The 27,044-nt window shown below is 44.5% G+C and overlaps 1 protein-coding gene across 1 annotated transcript; it reads right to left on the reverse strand.

Annotated features, from left to right (window-relative positions):
• On the reverse strand, positions 1 to 25,050 carry GCNT4 (glucosaminyl (N-acetyl) transferase 4). The gene is made up of 3 exons (XM_032144958.2): positions 25,000 to 25,050; positions 20,503 to 20,643; positions 1 to 1,433 (listed from the first exon to the last, which is right to left on the reverse strand). Exon 3 carries the CDS (start codon positions 1,430 to 1,432, stop codon positions 71 to 73), a length of 1,362 nt encoding a protein of 453 aa, XP_032000849.1. The 5' UTR covers position 1,433; positions 20,503 to 20,643; positions 25,000 to 25,050; the 3' UTR covers positions 1 to 70.
• Between the last annotated feature and the right edge of the window lie 1,994 nt (positions 25,051 to 27,044).

Here is a 27,044-nt window from a genome sequence, read left to right on the forward strand (position 1 = left end):
TAGTATAGTATTTAATTCCATACTGACTCCATTTATCAGGCACCCTCTTATTTCCATCCTGATTTTACTATCATGATGTGGTTGTGAGATTTCTATCCATAAACAACTTTTCTGAGGACAAAGTGATCCAGTTTCTCTGTTGTTCTTCAAGCTTTTCTGCCAAGCATTTAATCAAGATAGGGTCCACCTTAGAATCAAATTTATTAGCAAACCAGTGTCCATCTTTGATAAGCCACCTTAATTCTGCAGCTCCATAAATACACACACTTCGAAGGTGAGATCCAGTACAACCGGGATAGAAAAAGCCTTCATAGTAATTCCACTTGACAAGGCGGGTCTTACTCTGCAGATCAGACACATCCTGGGCTGATCTGGAAATCTCCCCAGGTATTCCTGGAACCCGAATCAAGGTAGCCCAAAAGTGCTCATCAGGAGAGTATGTGTCTTTAGACCAGGCAAAAAAGTCTTGAATGACGGAGTTGTTGAAAATATATTTAACGAATGCTTGACTTAAAACAAAATAAGCACTGCCAACAAATATCTGAATGTTATGGGGGGGTGCTTCCTTGGAGATGTTTGTCCTTATTGGTAGTTTCACATATTCATAAGGCACCCGTCTAAGTTCATGATGGTAAGTGAATCTTTCCAATTTACTGTTTGGGGGTTTCACCGTCTCCAACATATTTGCTCCATTGAGTTTTTTCAACTCTGACACTAATTCAAAATTTGACTTCAGGGGAAAATCTTGCCCACACAAGTTGATAACATATTTCCACTGGACTGAAGACTTCAGAAGGTCCGACAAGCAATTTAAATCAGCTTGGAGTCTGGAAATGTGGGCATATTCCACAGCCTCTAGTTTGGAAGCAATGAAAATATTGGAGAAGCACTTAGCTAAATTGTTCATGGCAACTTTGAAGGTATCAGGTGCCTTACGATCATAATGGATGCAGTAAATGTTGTGCTGGTTGTATATAGCATGGATAAGCCTTTCAACCATAATTGCATCTTTGTGGACAACCAAAGAATAGGCTATTGGGAAGCTTTTCTCCTCCTTTGAGACAAGCTTTTGAGCATAACCTCTTAGAGTCTGATAAATGTCACAATCACTGGTCATTGCCACAACATCATCATCCTCCAAGTCAATGATGTCCCTTCTTCTTATTTCCAGACTCTTGCCAATTTCCAAAGGCTCCTGTTCATAGATACCCGAACAGTTAACTTCATACCTGACTTCATCCTTAACGTGAGTGTATCTGTTTCTTACAAAAGGCGAGGTACTTAGGGAGTACTCAACCAAGTAAATGTCTTTTTGCGGAAAGAGTCGTCTCACATTTAGAAGCTTTAATAAGGAGAGCAGCCATAGGGTTAAAAACAGGATGAAAACTTTCTGCTGCAGGGTATGTTTACAGTAACATTTGAATATCTTCATTCTGTAAGAGGAGAAATAAATAATCCAGTTGGAATATTAAGAGAAAATCAGGTCAGTTTATCCAAAATCTACTGGGTGCCTACCACATACTAGGCAGAATGCTGGCCCCAAAGATGAATGAAACAACGTTTTTACCCTTCAAAGAATCCAGAAATAAGGAAATGGAATTATGAAGAATGGTGGTATTTTGGGGTATTCTGTGTTAACTATACCTAATTTTGACAGATGCTGGTTTCCAAATAGAAGCGAAGGTAAACTCCTAAAATATAAATATAGTGTTTCTTATATTGTCTGCATTTCTGCTTAGCATATTTGAGGAGGGACTGCTCTGGTTTGGGCAGAGGTCTAGAGAACTGGATGTCATCAAGAGGGCATCAGAGGTGCAAAGGACTCACCTAAGGCCAAAAGGAACATTCGTTTTGATTCTACCTCCAGATCCCAATTAGATCCAGGTCTGAAGTTAAACAAGGAAAGCGCAGGGAACCCCACGTTCAGAAAGAAGGGTGGTGGGCAGACACCTAAAGGAGCTATACTAAGTACTAGAGACTGTAAAATGTATAGATAACAAAATTGGGTAAACCTGCATATTTTCCTTATTTTTTATTTTGTTAACACCCATTTCCACACAGGGATTAGCAATTTAGCCCTTAAAATAAAAAGGGCGTGAACCCGGGAGGCAGAGCTTGCAGTGAGCCGAGATTGCGCCACTGCACTCCAGCCTGGGTGATAGAGCGAGACTCTGTCTCAAAAAAATAAAAAATAAAAAAAAAAAATAAAAAGGGCCTGATTTTTCACTGAGAGTAGTAGGTGGGGTATAAAAACTACCTTGGGGGGGGGCAATTTGGCAATACCTGTCAGTTTTAAATGTACCCACCCTGAAGATCCCCTGTGTGTGCAAAGTCAAGCATAAGGAGGTTCCCTACAGTGTTTTGTATTCAGGCAAGACAGAAAATCTCTCAAACATCCTTGAACAGTGCATTGATTAAATTACATCCATGCTATAATATGTGAAAAGGCCTGAGACCAATCTGCATGTACATGCCAATGGGGAACAATCTCTAAGATATACTGTGAAATAAAAATAAGCAAAATGCAGAAGCATGTCTAGTATGCTTACATGTCTATACATACAAAGAACATACACTAGCAAACTTTTTTCTCTTTTATTTTTTTCAGATAAGGTCTTGCTCTGTCACCCAGGCCAGAGTGCAGTGGTACAATCATGGCTCAATGCAGCCTTGAACTCCTGGGCTCAAGCGATCCTCCTGCCTCAGCCTCCTAAGCAGCTGGAACCACAGGTGTGTGCCACCATGCCCGGCTAATTTTTTCTTTAGTAGGGACGGAGTCTCACTATGCTGCCCAGGCTGGTCTTGAACTCCTGGTCTCAAGTGATCCTCCTACTTCAGCCTCCCAAAGTGCTGGGATTACAGGCATGAGCCACCACCCTCAGCCTATACTTTTTCTTAAAGGACCAGATAGTAAATATTTTTGGCTCTGCGGGCCATATTGTCTCAGTCATAACTACTCAACTCCACCCGTTGTGGTAGGACAGCAGCCACAGATTATATTTCAATGAGTGGGTGTGGCTGAGTTCCAATAATACTTTATTTACAAAAACAGGCAGCTGGCTGGATTCAGCCCACAGCTGTAGTGTTTCCAAAAGGATATTGTATCCACATAACACTGGTAACAGGAGTTGCTTTGCAGGGTAGAGTGGGAAAGGACTGAGGACTGGGGCCTAGGTAGGAGGAGGATTTACTTATCACTGAATATCTTTTAGTATCATTTGCATTTAAAAATGATTGTATTACTTTTTCAGATGAAAACAGGCTGACTAGGAGGAGGGTACAGATGTACTTATAGGGAGCAGCAAGAAGGGCGGCCCCGGAAGTACTAGCCCAAGGCTGCAGGACAGGAAGGCTGGCAGAGCTTCCAGGGCTACTTCAGGAGGCTCAGATACTGAGAACTGGTGGGGTCTGAGCGCCCATGTGCAATTTTCTAACATATCTCAATAAACCTTAAACGGAAGACAATCATTGTATCCAATTTCATTCAAGAGAATTGCCAAGAACTTGGAACCCAGTTTAATTTTGTAGATTTCATCTATACACACCAATTGACAAAACTCTCCCCTGGGAATGAGATCCCACCTTCCTCATTCATCTCCACTTAAACCCCCTGTTTAAAGAACCACACCTTCACCACCATGAACTGTACCGCAGAATCCCACCTCTTCAGCCACATCTCGTCTCTCCTCTGTGAACTGCCCCAGGCTCCTATCCTCAGCTCACTTCTCTTCTCCTGCATACTTGCCCCCTATCTCTAGATTCCACCTTCCACACTGATGCCTTTCCATATTCCAACACCTTTTCCCCTAGCCCTCACCTCTTGCCCAAGCCTCAGAGGTGAACCTCCAGTCGCTGGATGGACATCGCCACCTGATATCCCGCAGGCACTCAGCCTCCACGAGTCCAAAACTGAACTCGACATCCTCACCTCACCTGCGTCTTCTGTCTCAACATGTGGCGAGACCATCCACTCATGGCCCATGTTTGAAACTAGAGTTACCCAACTCGTCCATTTCACTCATACCCATGTCAACATATCACCTCATAAATGTGTCTCAAATCCATCCTTTCTTCTCCATCCCCACTGCCAAGTCCAGACAGCATCTTTGCTGCATCAGCACCCAGGTTAAGAGACTCCTGGTCAGGCTCATAGCCCGGGGTCTATTGACTGGTCTCAGCTTTTTGCTCCTCCAAAGCACACTGAACAGGGTCCCATCACTCAGGCTCAAGGCCAGGGTTCTTGCCAGTTGTTCTAAAGCCGTGGAAAACTGTCCCCACCCCCGACTGACACACAAGGCAACTCACTGCAACTCCAGAAGCCTGGGCACATGTGTAGAATTGGGTGTTGTGGTACAGTAGAAGACTAATCAATCCCAAATAGGAGTGTGTGTGTGTGTCATTGTCTTAATTCATGGTTATTAGGCATAAATAGTATGTAGCTTACAGAAATGGCTAGAATTGGAAGGGGTCTAACTCAAAGTAAATTTTGGCTATTTCTTTTCTCACTTTATTAGTCAATGGAGTCTCTAATTAACATAAGCACTTCCCCCTGACACCACAGTGGTAAAAAGAAAACACCTCACATTCTAGACAGATTTACCAAGTCTCCCAGAGTTGTCATGTCATTTAACTATCATCTTCACACTTATATAAAAAAGACAAAGGCCAGCTCCCTGCCTTGTCACTCATTTCCAGGGCCTCTTCTGCATCCAGGCAACCTTGCCCTTCCTGAGAAGGCCTGGGGCACACACGTCCTGACTCTAGCCCGGGTTGGGAGAGTCTGAGCTGGGCAGGAGGCCATGGTTGCCTGCCCAGAGATAGGTCACAGGACATCCAGGGAAGGAAGAGGTGGGAGGCACCCAGTGAGAAGTCCTTTGGAAACTGGCTCAGGGGCCCACATCTGAGAGCCAGGAATGAGAGTGAATTTCAAAGAAAGAAGGGTAGGAAAATGGGACAGCCCAGGCACCTCACTTGCTGATATACCTTCACGCAGGGCATCTTTAAGGGAGAGAGTTTGTTTGTCTTGGGCTCAGCCTTTGATATCCTTTGAAAGGAGCAGCCTCTCCAATATTACCCTGTCTGAAATCAAAATAAAACCCCTTCACCTGCTTACCATGGCCAGAAATCCATTTATTTATTTATTTATTTATTTATTTTTACTTTAAGTTCTGGGATACATGTGCAGAACGTGCAGTTTTGTTACATAGGTATACACGTGCCATGGTGATTTGCTGCACCTATCAACCCATCATCTAGGTTTTAAGCCCCACATGCATTAGGCATTTGTCCTAATGCTCTCCCTCCCCTTGCCCCTCACCCCCCGATAGGCCCCGGTGTGTGATGTTCCCCTCCCTGTGTCCATGTGTTCTCACTGTTCAACTCCCACTTATGAGTGAGAACATGCGGTGTTTGGTTTTCTGTTTCTGTGTTAGTTTGCTGAGAATGATGGCTTCCAGCTTCATCCATGTTCCTGCAAAGGACACGAACTCATTCTTTTTTATGGCTGCACAGAAATACCTTTAACTGAAAAGCATTCCTTTCCCCAAAGAGGTGCGTAGGTGCAAAGCCACTTGGTATGGAATTTCTGTCAAATCCTAACAGGGGATGTTGGCCTCTTCCCAGCTGCAGTGGGCACTGATAGTGAGGGGATGCTGGCAGGAGGTTGGACAGGACCACCGGTCCCCAACCTTGGTTCAGCTGGCTTTGGCTTCCTCTGAAAAGAACATCTGCATAACACCCTTGGGCCCCTCCCATTGGACTCTACAGGGGGTACACCCCCAGAGCAGCACAGCCCCAGGAGACACAAGTTGCAGGGGGTGGAGGTGTGCTGGCAGAGGCCCCGGGCCTGGAGAAATGGGAACCAGCTCCTGAGGTCTGACCAGAGTCAGCTGGGCTAAGGCTGGCTGTCATGTTGGCCACATGGTTCCTAAGAGACCAGGCTAGCAATGTCACCTTCTGCAAACACTGCACCCAGCACTTTCCCTCTTAAAGGCTTATGGGCAGGAAGCAGGCAAGTGTTTTGCTGCCAGGAAGTGGTCCTACAATTACATTACAAATAATGCCTCACCCACAGGAGAAGCAGTATTTCCCCTTTTACTTGTCTGGGTAGACAAGGAGGTCTGACCTGTTGTGGAGTTTATTGCCACATAGGCACAAGTTCCTAGTGATGACAGAACTGAAAAAGCTGTAGCAAGGTTTGATGGCTATAACTCAGGTGAAATATGGTCTATAATAATTCAGTAAAAACCTACTCCTCACTAAAGTCCCAATAGGGATGTTGAATAAAGCATTTTCCCCAAACCATGTTCTTCTCCCCACCCATCCAGGCATTGTTGGAGCCTTCAAGGAAGCAGCAAGAACACAGAGGTGCACCCCAGCTAAGTGGACATGACCGCATTCAGGGACACCACAGCTAAGTGGACATGACGGCATTCAGGGACACCCCAGCTAAGTGGACATGACCGCATTCAGGGACACCCCAGCTAAGTGGACATGACGGCATTCAGGGACACCCCAGCTAAATGGAAATGACGGCATTCAGGGACACCCCATCTAAGTGGACATGACCGCATTCAGGGACATCCCAGCTAGGTGGGCATGACCGCATTCAGGGACATGCCAGCTAGGTGGGCATGACCGCATTCAGGGCTAAATGGCTACAACCATTAGCGGCTCTTCAACTAACTCTTCTTACCTTGGCAATTTAAAAACCCAGGACTGTCAAAGAAGTACAGATGCTTCCTTTCCCAGGGAAGAAAGGGGAATGGTAAATCAAGAATGGAAGGAAGGAGACTGAGGAGAAAAGGACTGAGTAAGATTGAGTTTGGGGACCAAGAATGCCTGCGCTTTTTTCAGGAACAGGTTGTGGGGCACTTGGGAGAGAGGAAGAAAGGAGCTGGGCTTCAGGATGCCACAGACCTTGGGCTTGAGTCCCTGGATGAACTCTTAGTAGCTGTAAGACTTTGATCAAACTATTTAAGCTCTCTGAAGGCCAGTTTTCTTGTTAAAAATGGGACTGGACTGCTCTAGGAAAACGTGGCCCAGATTGCTTTTTAAAGCGGCTCCATGATCCTGTTCCTCCTCACCGGGCGTGACCTCCCAACCGGGGTATCCAGCTACCCCCACGCTGGTGCTTTCTGGCTGACAGAGATTTCAACCTCCCTGGGATGGGCAGGCCACCATCTTTGCTGCTTTGCAACTTCACTGTTGATACCTGCAGGTACTGGAAAATCTGAGATGATTAGGGACTTCATGGCTTCTTTAAAGATCCTGCCCAGACCTGTGGCTTACTGTCCTGTTTTTCAATCTACCTCCTATTTCTCCACAAAGCCTCAACAAATTCAGTATTTTAGAATTAGTGCCCGAAGGCCTCCATGTAATGCTCTTTGTTAATTTTATGTATATTCATCCCTCAGTATATGCAGAGGATTCATTCCAGGGACCGTGTGCATACCAAAATCTATGCACACTCAAGTCCCACAGTCAGTCCTGAGGAACTAGGTATGGGAAAAGTTGGCCCTCCATACACGTGGGATTTGCATTCTGCAAATACTACATTTTCAATTTGTATTTCCTTGAAAAAAAACAAACACCTGTGTATAATTGGACCCCCTGAAGTTCAAACCTGTGTCGTTCAAGGGCCATACTGTAATTATTAATAATGTAGAATCACTCAATAAAGAGTTGTCACTAGGTGCAGTAAGTACTCTAGACGTAATTCAATCCCCTCAAGAGATCGATGAGGTAGGTACTACTGTTATCCCTCTTTTATAAGAAAGGAAACTATAAGGCAACTAAATAAATGCCCAAGGTTACAGTTCTAGAAAGTGCTTTAAATGGAACCTGAACCCAGAGAGTCTTGCTCCAGACTTGCACTTTTAACTCTTTATGCAATACTGTCTCTCGGAATATAAAGAAAAAATTCTCCGTATTTCCCGCAACAGTTTTAGCACTTGACTAAATTTTCTCATTACTATGTCTTCTCTACATGTCCTAGAACAGGAACAGGAATGGATTCCAAACATGGTCTTAAACCCTGTTTAAGAGATGATTTCCACGGAGAATGAGCCTGGAGGAATGCTGGGTGAGGAATCACATTCCGTTTCTGCAGTCAGAGGCTGAGCCCGATCAATGAGCTAATGAAGAGCTTAGTCAGTCTTCCAGCTCATAGAATCAATTCCAGGAAGAGAAAGCAAGCTCATCCTGAGGGATTCTGCCATCGGTTACTCCTGTCCCGTATCCTGTCACCGATGACTTTATCAATTCATTTGTTCTTATAGTTATCTGTGACACCATTTAAGCACAGAGAATTGCTAATTGTTTTAGAAAACTTTCTGGGCGAAATTTCTCTTCATGTGGAGAATATTCCCTCTTCAGGCCACCTTAAAGTTCTTAAACTTTGTATTATTGAATATCAGTTTGAGAAATAGGATATGAAGAGCTTATTGATTTAGAAATGTCAGGGCTTTCGCTTCTGTCTAAAGCCTTACTAAGAAGAATCATCAGTTAAGACGATCAATATAAAGACGAACTCACTAAAAAGCATCCTGATCTAGTTGAATAAGCTAACATCCTGCTACTGCAGCTCCTTGATTTCAATGAAGGCACTGATTCTCCCTTGGTGACTCGCTCATTGCCAAGCCCAGGGGATGTTCTGGAGTGAGACCATTAGGTGGGAGGATGACTCAGTCAGATGCGGTTCCTCAACACTCCCACAGCACTCCAGGAGTCATGCAGAGGAGCGGAAAGACAAGTTGCTTGCCTAGATCACCTTACATTCTTACTGTTCTAGAGGAAAGATTGCAAAAGCAAATAATAATCAGATTGTAAGCAGGTAAACATAGCAACTATGCAAAACACAAGGAGAGGTATGACTCGGTCAGAAATCCAATACAAACTGAGGACGAGCATTTCTCAAACAATAATAAGATATGGTCTCTAAAAGGAAAAGATTTTCTATTCTCTTTTTATAAAGTAAACACTTTCAGGCCAGGCACAGTGGCTCACACCTGTAATCCCAACACTTTGGGAGGCTGAGGCAGATCAGCCTGAGTGCAGATCACCTGAGATCAGGAGTTCGAGACCAGCCTGGTCAACATGGTGAAACTCCATCTCTACTAAAAATACAGAAAACTAGCCGGGCATGGTGGCGCACGCCTGTAATCCCAGCTACTTGGGAAGCTGAGGCAGGAGAATTGCTTGAACTTGGGAGATGGAGGTTGCAGTGAGCTGAGATCAAGCCAGTGTACTCCAGCCTGGGCAAGGCAAGATTCAGTCTCAAAAACAAAAAACAAAAAACAAAACAAAAAAAACCAGAAAAACAACATGGCACATGGATACATATGTAACAAACCTGCACATTGTGCACATGTACCCTAAAACCTAAAGTATAATAATAAAAAAAAAAAACACAGAAAAACAAAAAAACCCAAACCACTTTCATTAAAAAAAAAAAAAATCAGAAAAGTCCAAAAATGAAAATAAAGCTCACTAGGGGCCCATCACCTGGCAATAACATTTTGTAGACAGTATATCCTTCCAGACTGGTTTTAAGAAACACATTTTTTTTTTTGGCTTTGCTTTATAACAGGCTCACTATATAGGCACTGTCTTATCTGTTTCTTTCATTTCACAATATATTATGAACAAGTCCTAACCAAAACTGGGTCTGTAAATTATTACAGAGTAAACAAATGCTAACAGAGGTAAACATACTTTTCTACAGGAAAAAAAACATTCAAATAATAGAATTCATGTATCTAGGTCTTCTCCACCAATGCTTAATAAACCCACAGTTCCTGAAGAAGCCCAGAGGTGCAATATTAAAACTGGAAATAACTTTATAGGTGATTGAGCCCATATTTCTTCTCTAAATGTGTCTAGTGATCATTTAACCCCATCTCATTCCTGGGGTGCTGGGAATACCTTTCCTCCTTTACATTTGTGTCTTGGTTCATTCCTGCTGCTATAATGAAATAGACTGAATCATTTAGAAACAATAGGTATTTATTTCTCGCAGTTCTAGAAGCTGGGAAGTCCAAGATCAAGGCACAGATTTGGTGTCTGTTGACGGCTGCCCTCTGCTTCCAAGATGGTGCCTTGCTGCTGTGTTCTCACATGGCAGAGGGCAGAAGGGCAAAGGGGGGGAGGGGTGAATGGGCTCCCCCAAAACATCTTTTATAAGGGCACTAGTCCTATGCCTTAGGGCTCTATCTTCATGATTTAATCACTGTCTAAAGGCCCCACTTCTTAATACTCTCACACTGGTAATTAAATTTCAACACATGAATTTTGGGGAACACATTCAGACCATAGCAATATGTGTCCATCCAACTGCTCCCTATCAAGGGATTGGACAGAGGAGGGATGCCCAACTGCCCCTATTCAGGTCCCTTATGGTGGCATTCGGTCCAGCCTGGCTCCACTCTCCACTCCATGGAGACTGCTCTGGCTAAAGTCAACAAAAGCCTTCATGTTGCCAGAGTCAGTGACACATACCTGTCCCTTCCTAATGACCAATGCTAAGAGATAGCACTATTTCCATGATCTTATTCACTGTTTTTTTTTTTTTTTTTTTCAGATAGGGTCTTACTCTGTCACCCACGCTGGAGTGCAATGGCACAATCTCGGCTCACTGCAACCTCTGTCTCCTGGGTTCAAGCGATTCTCCTCTCCTGCCTCAGCCTCCCTAGTAGCTGGGATTATAGGCACCCGCCACCACGCCTGGCTAATTTTTTTGTATTCTTAGGAGAGACGGGGGTTTCACCATGTTGGCCAGGTTGGTCTCGAACTCTTGACCTTAGGTGATCCACCTGCCTCGGCCTCCCAAAGTGCTGTGATTACAGGCATGAGCCACTGCACCCGGCCTCTTATTGTTCTTATCTTATACTCAGTTCAATTATTCTATACTCCATTCAGTACATCTATGAGATAGGTACGATTATCATTACCCTCATCTTTCAGATTAAGAAATCAAGTCAGAAGATAAATAACTTACCTTAGTTCATATAGCTAGTATATTGGAGGAGCAAGGATTTTCAACTACAGTCCAATTTTCAACTATGGTCCAATTTCAGAGCCTAGACTACTAACCACAGCTCAAGACTGCCTTTCTGATTTCCTGGCAGTAGTAGAACCTGTTCTACATCCAAAATGTATTTCAAATCCACCTACCTCTTTCCATTCCATGGGAACCTCTCTAATCCAAGGTAGCATCAACTCTTCCCTAGATACAAAATAACCTTACCTGGTTTCCCTTGCTTTCCTCTAATCCATTCTCTGTACTGTAGCCAAAATGATTTTTTAAACATACAAATCAGATCACTGCCCCTCCCTAATCCCACTCCCTACATCTAAAACCCTTCACTGGGATTTCACGTCATGTAGAATAAAATAAGAAATCCTTTTCATGTCCATAAAGGCCCAGACAGTTCCCATGGCTGCCTTACTCTACGAGTTCATCTTATTCTACTCTGTCTTTCTCATAAAACTCTAAGCAACACCAGCTTTCTAAGAGTTCCTAGAACATCCTAGTCTCTTCCTTGCCTCAGGACCTTTGCACCTTCTGTTCCCATGTCTAGACTACTTTTCCTGGATCCTAGCATGACCAGCTGCTCTAGGAAAAGACATAGCTTTTCCTCAGGTCCTCTCTGATAACTTTTTTTTTTTGAGAGAGTCTCACACTGTTGCTCAGGCTGGAGTGCAGTGGCGCGAACTCAGCTCACTGCAACCTCCGCCTCCCAGATTAACCCTTCTTAAATCTCTCTCCTATCACACTCCTTGTTTTCTTCCGAGCGCTTGCTACAAGGAGTAGTTACTTTACTTGTTTATTACCTGTCTTAAGACAGAAACATAAGGTCTTTGAAGGCCGCACTCACTACTTTACCCCCAGTACTAAAGACATCCATACCTGGCACAGGGTAGTTGCTCAATGGGACAGAGTCAGAAGACCTAAGTTCTAGTCTGGGCTCTGCTACCAAAAATTCTTCAAGTGACCCTACCATATCACTTAATCTTGGCAAGTCTTTCTTTCCCATGTGTTAAATGGGATAATGTTTTTTCTATCCCACAGTGCAACTGTGAAAGTTTATGATGTAATGCATGTGAAAGCCATGGGGAAAAAGACAACTTTGGTATGCAAATGTCAGGTATGAGGACCTCCACAAGAGGAATGGTTTCTTGAGAAAACTGAGAAATAGTCAATATGTTATAAGTTGGTTTTATTTTTCTAAAACAGTATGTTCATTATTCCCTTCATTCTGACATTCTAATTATTGTTGGTTTTTCGCTACTTGACAGCACCTTTTTTTGTTAATATCTGGAGTATAAATTGTCCATAAAGTTTCAGAATTATGTAGACAAATACCTGTCTTGGATTTTGAGAGCTAGGTAGAAATGTAGTTAATCTTTAGAGTTGTTTTTTACCCCAGTATGCTCGATATTTTTCAAATTATTAATTACCAAAAAATTTATTTAAAAGACAGCCAAGAGCACATGCAACCAGTTTCATGCAGAGTTATGATCGGCTAAACGTGGTCTGTAAGTTTATGTGTTGTAAAAGCTATAAGCTTTTCCTGTAAGTTCATTATCTTTTACGGGCAATTCTCCAGGTATTGCAAAAGTGCAATGACTTGTTCTTGCATCCCTGTTTGGCAAAGCCATCCCTAAGGACCATGGAACCCACAAAGCAGTACTGAGGATTCTGCAGCAATGTGAATACACAAACACACCCTCACACAGGGCCTTTGCCAGTCCTCTGTCACTCAGATCAAACATCAGTGAGACTGGCTCAGCTCAGTGAGTTGAGATGCCCTCATCTAAAGGAGCTCTGTTTGATGTTCCTGCGGAATGTTTGACAATTGACAGCTTTCTCTCTAGGCCTGCAATTATGAACGTCATCATCTTCCTTAAATAAAGGACTACTTTACCTGCAAGATTTGGAGAATAGAGACCTAAAGGAAAACACTGAGCATGAAAATAATTCTATCAACCACCTCTACAGATTATAATTCTTCTAGCTAGAAACTTTACTGGGGCCTCTCACATTTGGGCAGAAATAAAGGACCTGTAAGATTACATGGGAAATGAGCAACCCACATCAGGATGTACATACCCAGGCATAGACCTCTCAAGGTCATTGGAAATCTGGGCTGTAGCAATGTAACAACAACAACAACAACAACAACAAGCACAGAATTCAGCCACGGTCACACCAATTGGGAAACAGTAGACTTGATTCTGGGCTTTATTTCATCTGGTCCACAGGGCAAATATCAAAAGCTGAGTGTGTGTGTATCTAGCTGGGCAAAGCTACATGGCTAAAAAGTCTTTAGCAGGAAGTGTAAAGGGCCATATACAATGAAACTGAATGAAAAGTTTTTGTTTTGTAATAGATTGTGACCCTCAACAGGGAGTAAAACATTAACAGTTTTTCTCTAAAGAAAATTCTAAAAAATATCAGAAAATTCAAAAAAAGTCAAAAATACTTATGCCTTCAAATTTCAGTTTGATGAAGAAGCTCACAGGAAATGTTTGCTTCTTTTTGGATATAAAGGATTATGAAAAAGGGGTGAATGAATGCATTAGATCTTTGCCTCTCAAGCTTTATCAAAGAGGTTTCATTCCTTCTTGGGATCCCCGTCTTCCCTGCCCTTCTCACTTAGCTTGACACAACATAAAGCCAAACTACATTTTATGTTTCATGTTCTAAGTTAAAAATATGGGTTGACATTAAAATCCTACAAGAAAACTTAGGCAATACCATTCAGGACATAGGCGTGGGCAAGGACTTCATGTCTAAAACACCAAAAGCAATGGCAACAAAAGCCAAAATTGACAAATGGGATCTCATTAAACTAAAGAGCTTCTGCACAGCAAAAGAAACTACCATCAGAGTGAATAGGCAACCTACAGAATGGGAGAAAATTTTTGCAACCTACTCATCTGACAAAGGGCTAATATCGAGAATCTACAATGAACTCAAACATATTTACAAGAAAAAAACAAACAACCCCATCAAAAAGTGGGCAAAGGACATGAACAGACACTTCTCAAAAGAAGACATTTATGCAGCCAAAAAACACATGAAGAAATGCTCATCATCACTGGCCATCAGAGAAATGAAAATCAAAACCACAGTGAGATACCATCTCACACCAGTCAGAATGGCCATCATTAAAAAAGCAGGAAACAACAGGTGCTGGAGAGGATGTGGAGAAATAGGAACACTTTTACACTGTTGGTGGGACTGTAAACTAGTTCAACCATTGTGGAAGTCAGTGTGGCGATTCCTCAGGGATCTAGAACTAGAAATACCATTTGACCCAGCCATCCCATTACTGGGTATATACCCAAAGGACTATAAATCATGCTGCTATAAAGACACATGCACACGTATGTTTATTGCGGCACTATTCACAATAGCAAAGAGTTGGAACCAACCCAAATGTCCAACAACGATAGACTGGATTAAGAAAATGTGGCACATATACACCATGGAATACTATGCAGCCATACAAAATGATGAGTTCATGTCCTTTGTAGGGACATGGATGAAACTGGAAAACATCATTCTCAGTAAACTATCGCAAGGACAAAAAACCAAACACCGCATGTTCTCACTCATAGGTGGGAATTGAACAATGAGAACTCATGGACACAGGAAGGGGAACATCACACTCCGGGGACTGTTGTGGGGTTGGGGGAGGGGGGAGGGACAGCATCAGGAGATATACCTAATGCTAAATGACGAGTTAATGGGTGCAGGAAATCAAAGTGGCACATGGATACATATGTAACAAACCTGCACATTGTGCACATGTACCCTAAAACCTAAAGTATAAAAAAAAAAAAATGGGTTGAGAATATTTTGGCTTCTTTTTCTATAAAGTAGAAAAACTGAATTGAAAAACATGTCTGTTTTTGAAAATGTGTATTTATTGCACTAGAAAGAAAATAACTTTCTCCACCTAATATCTACATGGTATGCTTTTTCCCCCCTCAGAAATTTCTGGAAGCATTTATTTTGGTATTATAAGGCTAACTCCATATTTTTTAACTGGTCAAAATTAATTCCTCAAAGATTCCATGGCTAGCTGAAGAGGTATGGGTGACTGATTTCTAAATGTGCATTTAAAGTAGAATCTCCAATGTCCATCGCAGAGGCAGCACAGGGATAAACAGACGTGAATCAAGGGTATTGATATCAGAAATGGCTTGAGGCCAGACCATACTCTTCATGAATGGATTAGACACCCTGAGTTTAAAATCATCACCCTTAAAACCCTGAGTTTTAAGTCATGAGAAGAGCTTGTTTGTTTTCTGGTTCTTCCAATATGGTGGGGAGCTCAGCTGGAGACTTCAACATGCTTCTGCACTTCCACTGAAAAACAAGACTGGCAGCTCTTGGCATGACTTCATCATTTAGCTAAGATCTGTGTGTTTCTTGGCTTAAAATGTACATATTGCTCTCAGATCTTGTGTGCATATTAGACACAATAAAATTAAGACTCGGGAATTCAAAAATTAAGTTAAAAGGATGGAAGAAATAAAAATCTGCAGTGCTCGGGAAAATTCCGCCACAATAGGAATTTCAAAAGCAGAGATTTCAACCTACCGAAAGTCAAATCTAGAAATGATTCCAGAAAGCTCGCCAACTGCCATCTCCTACAAGGATCCCTTCTAGCCATAGTTTTAATTAAGTTAACAGGTCTTTCTCAATATGTAGGTTTTATTTCAGGTTAATAAAAAGTAAAAAGATTGTTTAGTTTACTAAGCGTCTAAGCCAACTTATATGTCAACTGTATACAAAGCAAAAGTGAAAACCAGACTCTTCAGATTTTCCAACAGATTATGATGTTAAAACAGTATGGTCTGGTGCCAGTATAAAGAGAGATCTGTGGGATAAAATCCAGAAACAGATCCATGGGTAAGGGTTTTATATATGGCTCTGGTAGACAGCCAGTTGCCTTTCAACATCCATCCTCTCTTCTTTACTAAGAGAACACTATATTGTTGGAGGAAGAAACACGTCTCTTGAAAAGACTTTTCTCTAACTTCTATTGTAGAGGAATAAAATATAATGTGGGATTTTGGGAAAGTTTTCCTATAGGGGACTGATTCAGGTAGGAGGTACGCCATTTTGTTCTTTCTTTTGTTCTTCTTCCACTTTTCTGCTTGGAACTCCAATATGATGGCTAGAATTGTTGCACCCACCTTAAGACCATGAGGAACAGACCAAGAGAATAGCAGAGACCTCAGCCCCCGTATCCTCAAGCCACTGAACCACCACCAGAAAACACCCACCTTGAATTCCGGTTACATGAGAAAAGTAAGCCCTTATATGCTTAAGCAACGTGCACTTTGAAAGATGACCGTAGGAAAAGGAAATGCTTAACCAACATATACATACGCATGTCCAGGAGCCAAATTAAATTTAAACCAGATTAAAGTGGCTACTTACACAACAGTACATTCCTATATATAGCCAAGTGCAAAATAATGTGTCTTAAATGATGCTGAACTCCTCATCCATCTATATTTAGAGGCAGATGGAGGCTTTAGGTAAACATCTGAAGGAAAGCAGATGCCAAGATTTACCAAATTAACTCTGATGTTGGCAAGAACTGTGCAGTCTGCTCACCATGCCTCAGTTAAGCACTCTTCAGCTGATGGCAAACTTCCTCTGTGTATGGTTTCTAGTCACAGGCAGGGTACAGGTCACATAATCCCTGAAGGTCACCTTGCAGGTTGGCTGTCTTCTTGAGAGCTTGTTATGTAACAGGGGACTTTGGAACCAGCTTTTCAACAAATAGCTATCAGTACCATGTAGATATCCACTCAACAAGTGCCATGTTGAATAGTTCTGAGCCACCCCCTGAATGTGCCCCTTTTCCCTCCCCTTGCTGCCTGACCCCATTCCTCTTCTTTCTGCCCCACACTGGACCCCCTCCATGTTACCTTCCTGCTTTACTTCTGTGTGTATCATACAGGTTTAGAATTTAAAGCCAATGGTTCTGAACTGAAGTCCTGAGTCTGCTGCTAATAATATGTCATTAATCTAGTAGCCTTCCGCCTCCTCATCTGTGAAAGAGGAACAAGGGCACTGACTCACATGGTTACTGCAATGACTAAATGAGCTAATGCACTGGGCACATTTTGGCAGGAAAAACAGCCTGGCACAGGGCTGGATGATGGTAAGGGATCAAAAGCATTTGAAGCAGCCAAGTGTCATTGACCAGTGGCCATTCTGTAAACAAGGACTGGGCTTCAGCTTCAGCATGCTACGTACACTCCCGCACCCAGACACCATCTCCAAAGGCAACAGCCACGGATTTCCGCTGGGTAGACTGGTACAGAAAACACATCAAAGGCTTCCACGCTTCTCATGGTCAAGGAAGAATCAGACAAGGGCCAACTTGTACTATTTTTACAATTTTTCTTCAGGTTTGACATTTTTTCAAAACAAAAAATTGATTTTTTTAAAAAAGAGAATCATAGGGATAATGGGGAGAGGGCAGAATGAAAGTGCTCTAAGTCTGTGCCTCCTATTAGGATTCAGGCAACACATTTTTAGTAGCACGGTTTTGAATATTTTTTAGGTCTAGTGTCATTGCTGTCTTCTTGCTATAACCTATACTTTCCAAGTATTATCTGGTTCACTTCTTTGTTATAAAAATAACTTTTCTTGTTTCTTATTTATAAATTAGTTCATGAACATATTCTTTTTTTCTATTATGGTGGTGAAATATACATAACATTTACCATTTTAATCAATTTTAAGTGTACAGTTCAGTGGCATTAATTACATTCATATTGTTGTGCAACCATCACCACAATCCATCCACAGAACACGTTCATCTTCCCCAACTGAAATTCTATACAGATTAAACACTAACCCCACAATATCCTGCTTCTGGGCCCTGCCAACCACCATTCTACTTTCTGTCTCTACAAATTTGATTAGGCATCTATATCATAGGAATCATACAATATTTGTCCAATATTTGACTGGCCTATTTTACTTAACATGTCTTCGAGGTTCATCCATGTTGTAGTGTGTGTCAAAATTTCTTTCCTTTTTAAGACTAAATAATATTCCATTGTATGTATACATTACATTTTGGTCATCCATTCATCTGTCAGTGGATATTTGCTTTGCTTCCACCCTTTCAGCTATTGCGAATAATTCTGCTATGAACTTGGGTGTACAAACACCTGTTTGAGTTCCTGCCTTCACTCGTTCGAGAATATCCCCTATATAAACCTTACATTCTTAGATATCCAATTTCTATCCTGGTTGCCCATCCATCCCACAAACATTTACTGTGTGCCTACCATGTACTAGGGAGGCACTGTGTTAGATTCTGGAGAGATACAACTAGAAACTGTACTGCCTGGAGGAATGCAGAGAGAAATAAACAGTGAGGTCCTAGGTGACTGATAACACAATTCAAGAAATCCCAGTTATTTTGTCACATTTGAATTCCTTTTCTATAGAAATTCTCCAGAAAAGACAAGTCACTAGCTAGCATTTGGAAATGTTTTTTTTACATTCAGGGATTTTCTTGCCATGATGTTGAATTGACGTTCAATTCAATGAATGATGTTCAATTCAATGTTCAACATCAGTTGAAATGATGTTCTTTCTTTCTGAGGATCTCTTCTCCAGTTCTGCATCCCATCTTTCAGCTCTACAATCCTTCCATTAATGTTTTTTTCACATTGTAACTTTGCAACCTAATTCGTGTCTACCTTGTGTATCACTCCATTTCTTTCTCCTGACACATCTGCCATTATGTCTCTCTGAATTTGCCAACCTCAGAGGAGGGCAGGAGGGTTGCTGGAAAGGCTAAAGGAAGAAGGAACCTGGTAGAAGGTGATGGCTGGGCAGAGTGAGCTCCTCCCTGTTCCACTGAGGTAGAATGTGGGGGTGTAGAGAAAGGACACAGCACAAATATTGCAAATGTGCTGCAGTGACACAGAGAGCAGAGAAGGAGGAAAAAAAGGAGCCTTAGCAACCACAGGAACTCTGCTAGGTGTTGTTCCTTCTGGTCCTGGGCCGAACTGTCCACCGTCTGCTGCAGTCTGAACGAGCTGCTCTCTCGTGGACCGTCCAGATCTTGTAGATGACCATGAGAAATGTCAGGGCTTGCAGACTCTTTGGAAACAGGTCTAACCTACCCAGGAGCAGACAGGCTGACTGCACAAGCCCGGGCACATCCAAGAAGCAATTCTCCAAAGGGTCATCCTTGCCAGTTTTCCCCTTAACTAGATTAGAAACCAGAAAACCCAGAAAACCAACAAGAGAAGATGGGGTTGCACAGGGGAGGGAAATGAAAAGCAATAAAAGAGCTAGAAGCACAGAGGATTCCTGGGGAAGGAGTTAAGAATAGGCCACTCCAAAATATGCCACTCTGATATTGACTTTTGAGTTAAGGGCACTTGCAAAATAGCAGGTACAAGACCACTCTGCCCTTCGTGCTGTTTCTTAGAAGCAGGAGATGAAATCCTTATGTGAAATGAGAAAGTTGACAGACAGTCTACTTAACAGTCTTATCAAGGACAGAAAGTTGTGGCCGAGAAAAATTTGTACAAACTTTGTTACACAACCCGTATCTTCCTAGCTGCTTCTCCCAGTTAACTACCCTAGCCCAGGCCGCTTTTTGCCTTGCTACATTTTCATAATTTCCTACTCTTTCTCCAGTCCACTATATAAGCGTTCAATTCTCACTGCATCTCTGGGGCTTCATTTCCTTATGAGGGCTCCCCTGTCACATAAAACTTACATTAAATAAATTTGTGTGCTTTTCTCCTGTTGATATTTCTTATGTCAATTTAATTCTCAGGCCCAACTGAAAAACTGTAAGAGTGCAGAGGTAAATTTTTGCCTTCCCTACAACAGAGATTTACTTGAGACTACAGAGAACTTTATTACTACCAGGTGCTTTTTCACTTTTATTTATTTATTATTGATTTGCTTACTATGGCAAGGGAGCACATGGCATCAAAAGAGGTTTGGAGGCATTTTGGAGCATCTTGGAGGAGGAGAGCGGCTGGATTTTATTGAGATGTTGAGGCTTGGTTTAAGGCTGGAATTTCACTGTGGGTGGGGTTTGGGGGTAGGCTTGACTTGGATTGGGTAAGGATCATGATCCAACAGTTTAGGACTCCAGGTACTTTTTCATGCTCTAGAAACCATGGCTAAAAGCATTCCTACCACAAAGTTGTTCTGCCTTTTGCCTTTAAAAACAATTTTCTGCAATTATATTACCTAATTGTACTCCTTTAAGAATCATGTATGAGCAACATTTTAGGTTTTTTTTTTAATATTAAATAACCTGAATCTCTTGGTTAAATCTAGACTTTAGCACAAAACTCTTAGGTTTTAGAGCTTGGGGGAGATAAGTAAAGCAGAGAGAAATTACAAGGCACAATTTTTTGCTTCCTATTATTTTGAAGCTTCTGAATTCATCTTAATCTGACTATAAATAAACTGAAACTTACCTTTGTGTCACCTCCAAAGAAAACCCCAGGCTGATGGTATAAACAGCACAGGGAAAGGAACATCACCGTCAGTTACTGAGGAGGTGCTACAGATGGCTGTCCTGGGACAGTGACCGAGGATGCAGTTCTACAACATGGGCCCTATAAAGAGAAACCATGTGCAGGAGGACTTCAGAATAACAGTAATTTAAATGCAAACAATGATTGGACTGATGACAACTATTCCTCTGATGTTAACCCAGAAGGATTGCAAAAGATGCCAAGTTTTTGAGTCTCATTAACTGTGAGGAAGGCCTCTAACAAAGATGCTCACATTATTATTAACTCCTCAAGCAGGATATCAGCACCCAAATAGGCAAAGGACACAAAGGTGAGACTCAGCTTATATGGAAAATAACAGAAATAGGAACCAAGCAGATTACTTGGATCTAGTAAGATAAATTTTAGCAGAGAGAAGTACAAAGCTAACACGTGCAAAAAATTGACTGTATTCGTTAATTGAGAAACGTGGTTCATGGAGAATTGTGGTTCGTGGAGAAACGTGGTTTGACAGAGCATCTCTAGAGGCTAGTTCAGTGTTTTGGCTGACCATCCGTTTGGCATGAGTCACAGTTTGGTTCGAGACTGTCAAAAGAAAACAAAATGCGGCAAAACAAAAACAAAACCAAAACCATCGCACTCTTGGACGGCACGCGAACCACAAAGCTGCAGATGCGAAAGCTGAATGCAGGGTGCGAATCCCTGTTTCTATGAATAGTACCACCCAAAGAGGAAAGCATTTCCACAGTTTAGACCTTGGGACTAAGGAAGGGACCACCCCACTCTGCTCTGTCCCGAGCAGACACCCTGAGAAATGAGTTCGTGTCTGGCTACATCCCTCTGCTGGATAGTAACTGATGGAAGTTAGGCAGCCCAGTGAGAAGCTAGTGACCACAAGACAGACATGGAAAGGTTAAGGCTGAAGAAGTAATGACTCAATAGATGAGTGAAAGCTGGCTCTAAATATTTAAAGAACTTATTAAAACACAAATTGCTGAGCCTCACGGGTTCCCAGGTGATGCTGATGTGGCCAGTCCTGAGGCCACACTTTGAGAACCGCTGCTCTACGTGACAAAATTGTAGTTTGTTTTTTTAATACTCTGTAGTTCTAAGATTCCACTAAGACCCGATGGCCTATTTCTCAGTAAATCCACATTGGGAAGAATTCACTGTTTTTGAAGCCTCACACATTTGTGATTAAGATTATGTTCTTTCTAACATTTCATATCGCTTAGCATAAATTCAATCTTTCCTTTATGCCCCTTAGTGTTTCTTATTAGTTCAGCTTCATAAAGCAGACTTCTGTTTGTGCTTCATTTTCTGGCATCTTATATGGTAGACATTTTTCCTCTGGTCTTCTTCCACTTTGCCTGTATTTTTCTGTTATGTTCAGCAGATCAAACTTCATAACATATTAAGCTGTGAGCTACCTTTATCAAATGATATCTGGCTCCCCACATCTAAAATAGTAAATACTGATCCAATCCTGTCTCCAAATGCCCACACTGAGGCCACCATCCCCAGAGATCTATTAGGATGGAAACGGCTGCATTCAATTCCTGATTAATTTTCTCTTCTCTTATATACTTGAAGCTTCAGTCTTTAGATCCCACTAGGAAAATTACAAGCATATGGGAATGCATATAACTGACATGCAAAGTAATGCAAATTAATACAAAACATACATCTCTAAATTGCTTGAGAAAAGTCTGTAAGCCTCAATGTTGATGTTATTTGCTTTGCTTCACTACATTCTGGCAAGCAGTGACTGGATCCTTTTATTACAGTTAATTTTATACAGCATCGAGCACCTGACACTTGTTGACACATTAAGTGGAAGGTGCCTTGCCTTGTGAGTCAGGCAAATGGGATCCTGGCCTTAACTCTGCCATTCCTTGGCTATATGGGCTTGGACAGGTTCTCAACATTCTCTAGGTTTCAGATTCTACAACCAGAAATGATAGAAATGGTATCATGATAATAAACCCACCAGCACTAAGGTTTACTGAGCACTTTATGTGCTTGCATAATACACACAGGCAATCCTTACAACAGCCCACAAGGAGGTGCTGTAGAGCACGTACTCCTTAGGTTTGGTGCCATTTCAGAGACCAGGAAACTGAGACAGGAATGTCAGGAAGCTTGGGCCCGGTCCTAAGCTAGGGAGTGACAGAGTCAGACCCAGGAGCTCAGCAGTCTCACTGCGAGGCCTTGCTCTTAGCTATGCTGCATCTGTGTTGCGTGATTATCATCCATGTTTCTCCTAAACATTACATTTGTATGATCTGTGAAGTAAATCACTCACAGTCACACGTGCTTTAAAACACTGTTTCTGTAAGATGTTGACAGTTTACATTATATGAGCTTGATATCAAAATACCATCGCAATCCAAGGGGGAGGGGATCCAGACATCCTGTGTGTTCAGCTTCTCCTTCCAACTCGCTCCATCGCATTCACATATGTCTAAGGCTCCCTCATCTTAAAGTACCTAGCCCTCTGTCCCACCTCTCACTCTGGGAGCAACTTCCAGTCCTCAGACACCATCGCCTCGCCCCACCCCATCCACCCCAGGATTCAGACCCCACCCTTCGTACAGACGACCACGATCTTTGGAGAGTCAGCCAGCGAGTGCACTATGTGGCCACTCGGGAAGCCATTCCACTTAGGAGCCTCGAAAGCTGCCCAGACTCAATAAAACCAAACTTGTCTTTCCTCCTCCAATGTTCCCTGTTTCCGTAAATAGCAGCACCCAAGCTTAGAGGGAGTCACGCTGCACTCTCACACCCTACACAAAATTCATCTGCTCTCACACCCTACACAAAACTCAGCCCCAAGTCACTCCAGAGCCGGCCTTGAATCCGCTCACTGTGTTATCCCTACTGGCACTACCTCAGTCTCAACTGCCAGGCCTCCTGCACCCTCTGACCCAGCCCTGTCTACTTAGGGGCTCCTCAAGTCCATTCTCCACGGGGCAGCTGGAGTTTTGTTTTGCCTTTAATCCATATCTCATCTGCGTACTATCAGGTGTGAAACTGTCCTGAGGATCCACTCGCCACAACGCCCCTTGGCATCACCTGGCCGTGGTATCTGCTGGCCTCCCCAGTGCCATTCTCCATCCTCCCCTCAAGTCATACTGAACCTGTCTTTTCTTCCAACTCTCAGGCTCGCCTCTCCTCTGGTCTCAGCACACACCATTCCCGGGGATGGGAATACTCCCCTTTCTCCCCTCTCCCCTCCCCCATGGCTGCTTAGTTTACACAGCTCCCACTCATCCTCGAGCCCACCTTCAGTCTCCCCAGCAAGGCCTCCTGCCTCAGCACAGATGCAGTGAGCTGCAGCACATCTGCGCCTCACAGCAGCCAATGCGCCTGGTTCACAGCCAGTGCTCAACACAGGTGGACTGAAGAACTCACTTCTCAGCCTTGCTTTGCTCATTTTTACTGTCTCACTGCTTTCTTCCCGCCTTGTAGCCTAAGAAGGAAATCCCCCGAAGGTGACTCCGTTTTACCTCTCTTATGTGGTGCTGTGATAAGCCCCAGGTCATGCTCCCAGCACCCGTGGGTCAAGGGTGAGGCAGAAACAGCACCGTCAGGTACAGGGCCCTCTACCTGCTCTCTCTCCCCCTCCCTTCCTAGAAAACAACCATAGGTCCTTCAAAGTCAGTTTAGGAAGCACCTGTATTTATGGCCTGCTTATCTTGAAGGCACTTGGCCAGGTGCCAAAAAGTGCCAACTCTGATTGCCCAACTATGCCTTTCACCCCTACCTACCTCTGTGCAGGAGATGTGACATTTAGCAAATCAGTATAAACTTTTTCCCCCAAAGAAAAGAGTATAAACCTTCTCATCCCACCACCACCCCGCAGCAGGAAACCCCTTTCAGTCCCTCCAGAGAAAATTCAGTGGCCACACAATTCCTTGACTATTGTTTCTCTCCTGATACCAGAAAGAGATAAATCAACAACACATCTTAATTGGTCATTTCTCACACAAAATGGATCCTTAGAAAGTGCAACATAGGATATGCTCTCTATAATGATTCACTTTTTCACTTTTAAAGATTTTACTTCCTTAAGAGACTATCAACAAAAGCTGTCAGAATGAACTGTTAGTTTCTAGAATGTTTTAGGCTTATTGATGCTTTAATAGGGGCATGTTTTATGAATGCAAGATCAAAAAAGGCGACTTCTGTCTACTCACATGAGACAACTAAACGCATTATATTAGCCCCAACTCTGTTAATCTTCTGGTTTGTTGTTCTTCCATTTTTAAAGAAAAAAAAAAAAGAAAAAGAAAAAGAAAAAAGGGAATTTTAAAAGTGCCCCAAGGCCAATATCGCCTCTCTGCCTGCCCAGCAAGGGGACAATACACTGTTTCCCAGGCTACGTGACTCGGAAAACTTCCCCGTCAGGGAAAGCTGAGTCTTTAAATTTACAAAACACCCACTCGCCCCGTTTACCTAGCACCGTTTCCTACGTGAAGACTGCAAATGAACTCGAGCGTCCCGTTTCTCGGCTCGGATCCCAGAAGCTCCCGACCCGCTGTGGTAGGCACCGCCACCTCGCAGGGGGACGATCCCGGCCCGCTCTGCAGTACAAAAAACGACCTTAAAAAGCCCAGAAGCTGGTCTCTGAGAAGGGCGCGGCCTGGGAAGCGCGGCCCGCAGCTTCCGCCCCCAAAGAACAACTCGGAGGCCCCCTCCAGCCCCGGTTGCCCTGGCGCAGAAGCCGCGGTAGCAGTCCTGTCACGCGCCCCGCGTCCCTGTCCTGAAGCCCAGGGGCGGGGGCTCGGGCAGCATCGCTTGTCCCCTCTGGTCCAGGGCTGCGGAGAAGCGGCAGGCGGCTCCGAAAGGCGAGCGTCAGGAAGCTGGGCTCAGTAGCTCCCCGGGGCCCCCAGCGCCCCGCAGCAGCGCGGGCCAGGCTGGGCGGCGCTGGGCTCCGAAGGGCCAGGACGGCGGGATGCCCCTGCTCCCGGCAAGGGCGCGCCCACGAGCCGCTTCTTGGCACTCGGGGAGAGTCCCGGGAAAGCCCGGCGCCGGCGCGCCCGCGACTCCAGCCTGGCGGCTCCGCTCAGCCCGCGAGCCCAGGAAGCCGGCGCCGCGGCCCGCGCCCGTTATCCAGGACACGCTCCGCGCCCGCCGCCCTTTCCCCCCGCTGGCCTCGGGGAACTTCCCCGCGTCTGGCCGGCGTCTGCTAGGCGCGCGCCGGGGTCGCCCACCCGGCCTGTGACGCTGTGTCCGCCTGCCGCGCGCTCTGGTTGGCCCCGGGGCTCCTGCAGGCGCGGAGAGAGGCCGGGGTTCAGCCCGGTTCCCCGCGCACCTCCGGGAGGGCGCCCCCGCCTGCCACCTGGAGATGGACGCGGCGCCGAAGTTTTCCCCGGCGGGAAAACGAAAGTCGTGAGGAGCAGAGCGTCGGGGCGTCCCGGCGGAGACGAGGCTGAGACCGGGTTAACATCTCCAGCCCCGGGCGACCCTCGCTCCCCCGCGTGGCCAAGCCGACTTAACGAGAGGGAGCGGGGCAGCCCCGAACGCGGGGTCCGTGCGGCTGCGGAGGCCGCCCCGGCGGGGGCCGCGGGTTGCGCTCTGGGCTCCCAGGCTCTCCGCGGCGGCTCGCTCTCGCCCCGCTCCTCCGTCGCCTGCTGGGTAGCCGCTCTCGCCCGGCCCGGGGTGGGAGAGCGCTGAGCGGCCCCCATGACGTGCGGCGAAAGGAGGAGCGCCTCCGCGCTCCCGCAGAGGGAGCTCCCTGCCCTGCGCTCCCAGTCCCCGCGCCGCGCGTCGGACAAAGTTCCCAGGCGCGCGCGGTGATCTCGGCTCTCCGCCACTGCCCGGAGCGTCATCCACGTTCGGTTCCCTCCCACATTAGACAAGAAATCTGAGGTCAAGAGAGCTAAGTAACTTGCCCAAAGTCGCTCACAAGGCAGTGACAAAGCAAACTTACATCCGCGGCTCCTTTTTTCCCCCTGAACGCCGGGCTCTGCGGAGGCTCAGGCCCTGCAGGAATCGCCCAACCAGACAGAAGGCAGCTCGCTCTTATGGGTGAGACGAGGAGTGTCCCACGCAGCCGCGAGAAATATTATCAGCAGCATGGGAAGGTGGAGCTTTTTGCCGAATAACTAGAGTGCAAAGTTGTTTTTCAAACAGTGCCTACATGCCAAAGGCTTGCTTTTTATCCTCAAGCGAGAGTGAGGGTGGCGGCTGTGCGGACGCCAATCGGGATCACCAAATAAGTGCACTGGAAAGAAAGCACACAGCTAGTTAACCAATTGGCTGACATCAAGGACTTGGCCTTCCCAGCGGGTTCTTGTGAATATGCTAACTTTGTAATGCTTGCTGTTCACGCACTTCCAGGAGTCTCCCGCGAGGCTCCGTCCTTTCGGGGCCGGGGGCTCCCTGGGCTTGCCTTTCAGGGCAGGGAGTGGCACCAGACAAGTCAATCCCCATCGGTTTGTTCCTTTATCCCTTGCGTCAATCAGTATTGACTGAGGGCCTGCAATGTGCATGGCTGT

Source organism: Hylobates moloch, unplaced genomic scaffold (assembly GCF_009828535.3).
Source record: "Hylobates moloch isolate HMO894 unplaced genomic scaffold, HMol_V3 SCAFFOLD_23, whole genome shotgun sequence".
NCBI classification, from domain to species: Eukaryota; Metazoa; Chordata; class Mammalia; order Primates; family Hylobatidae; genus Hylobates; species Hylobates moloch.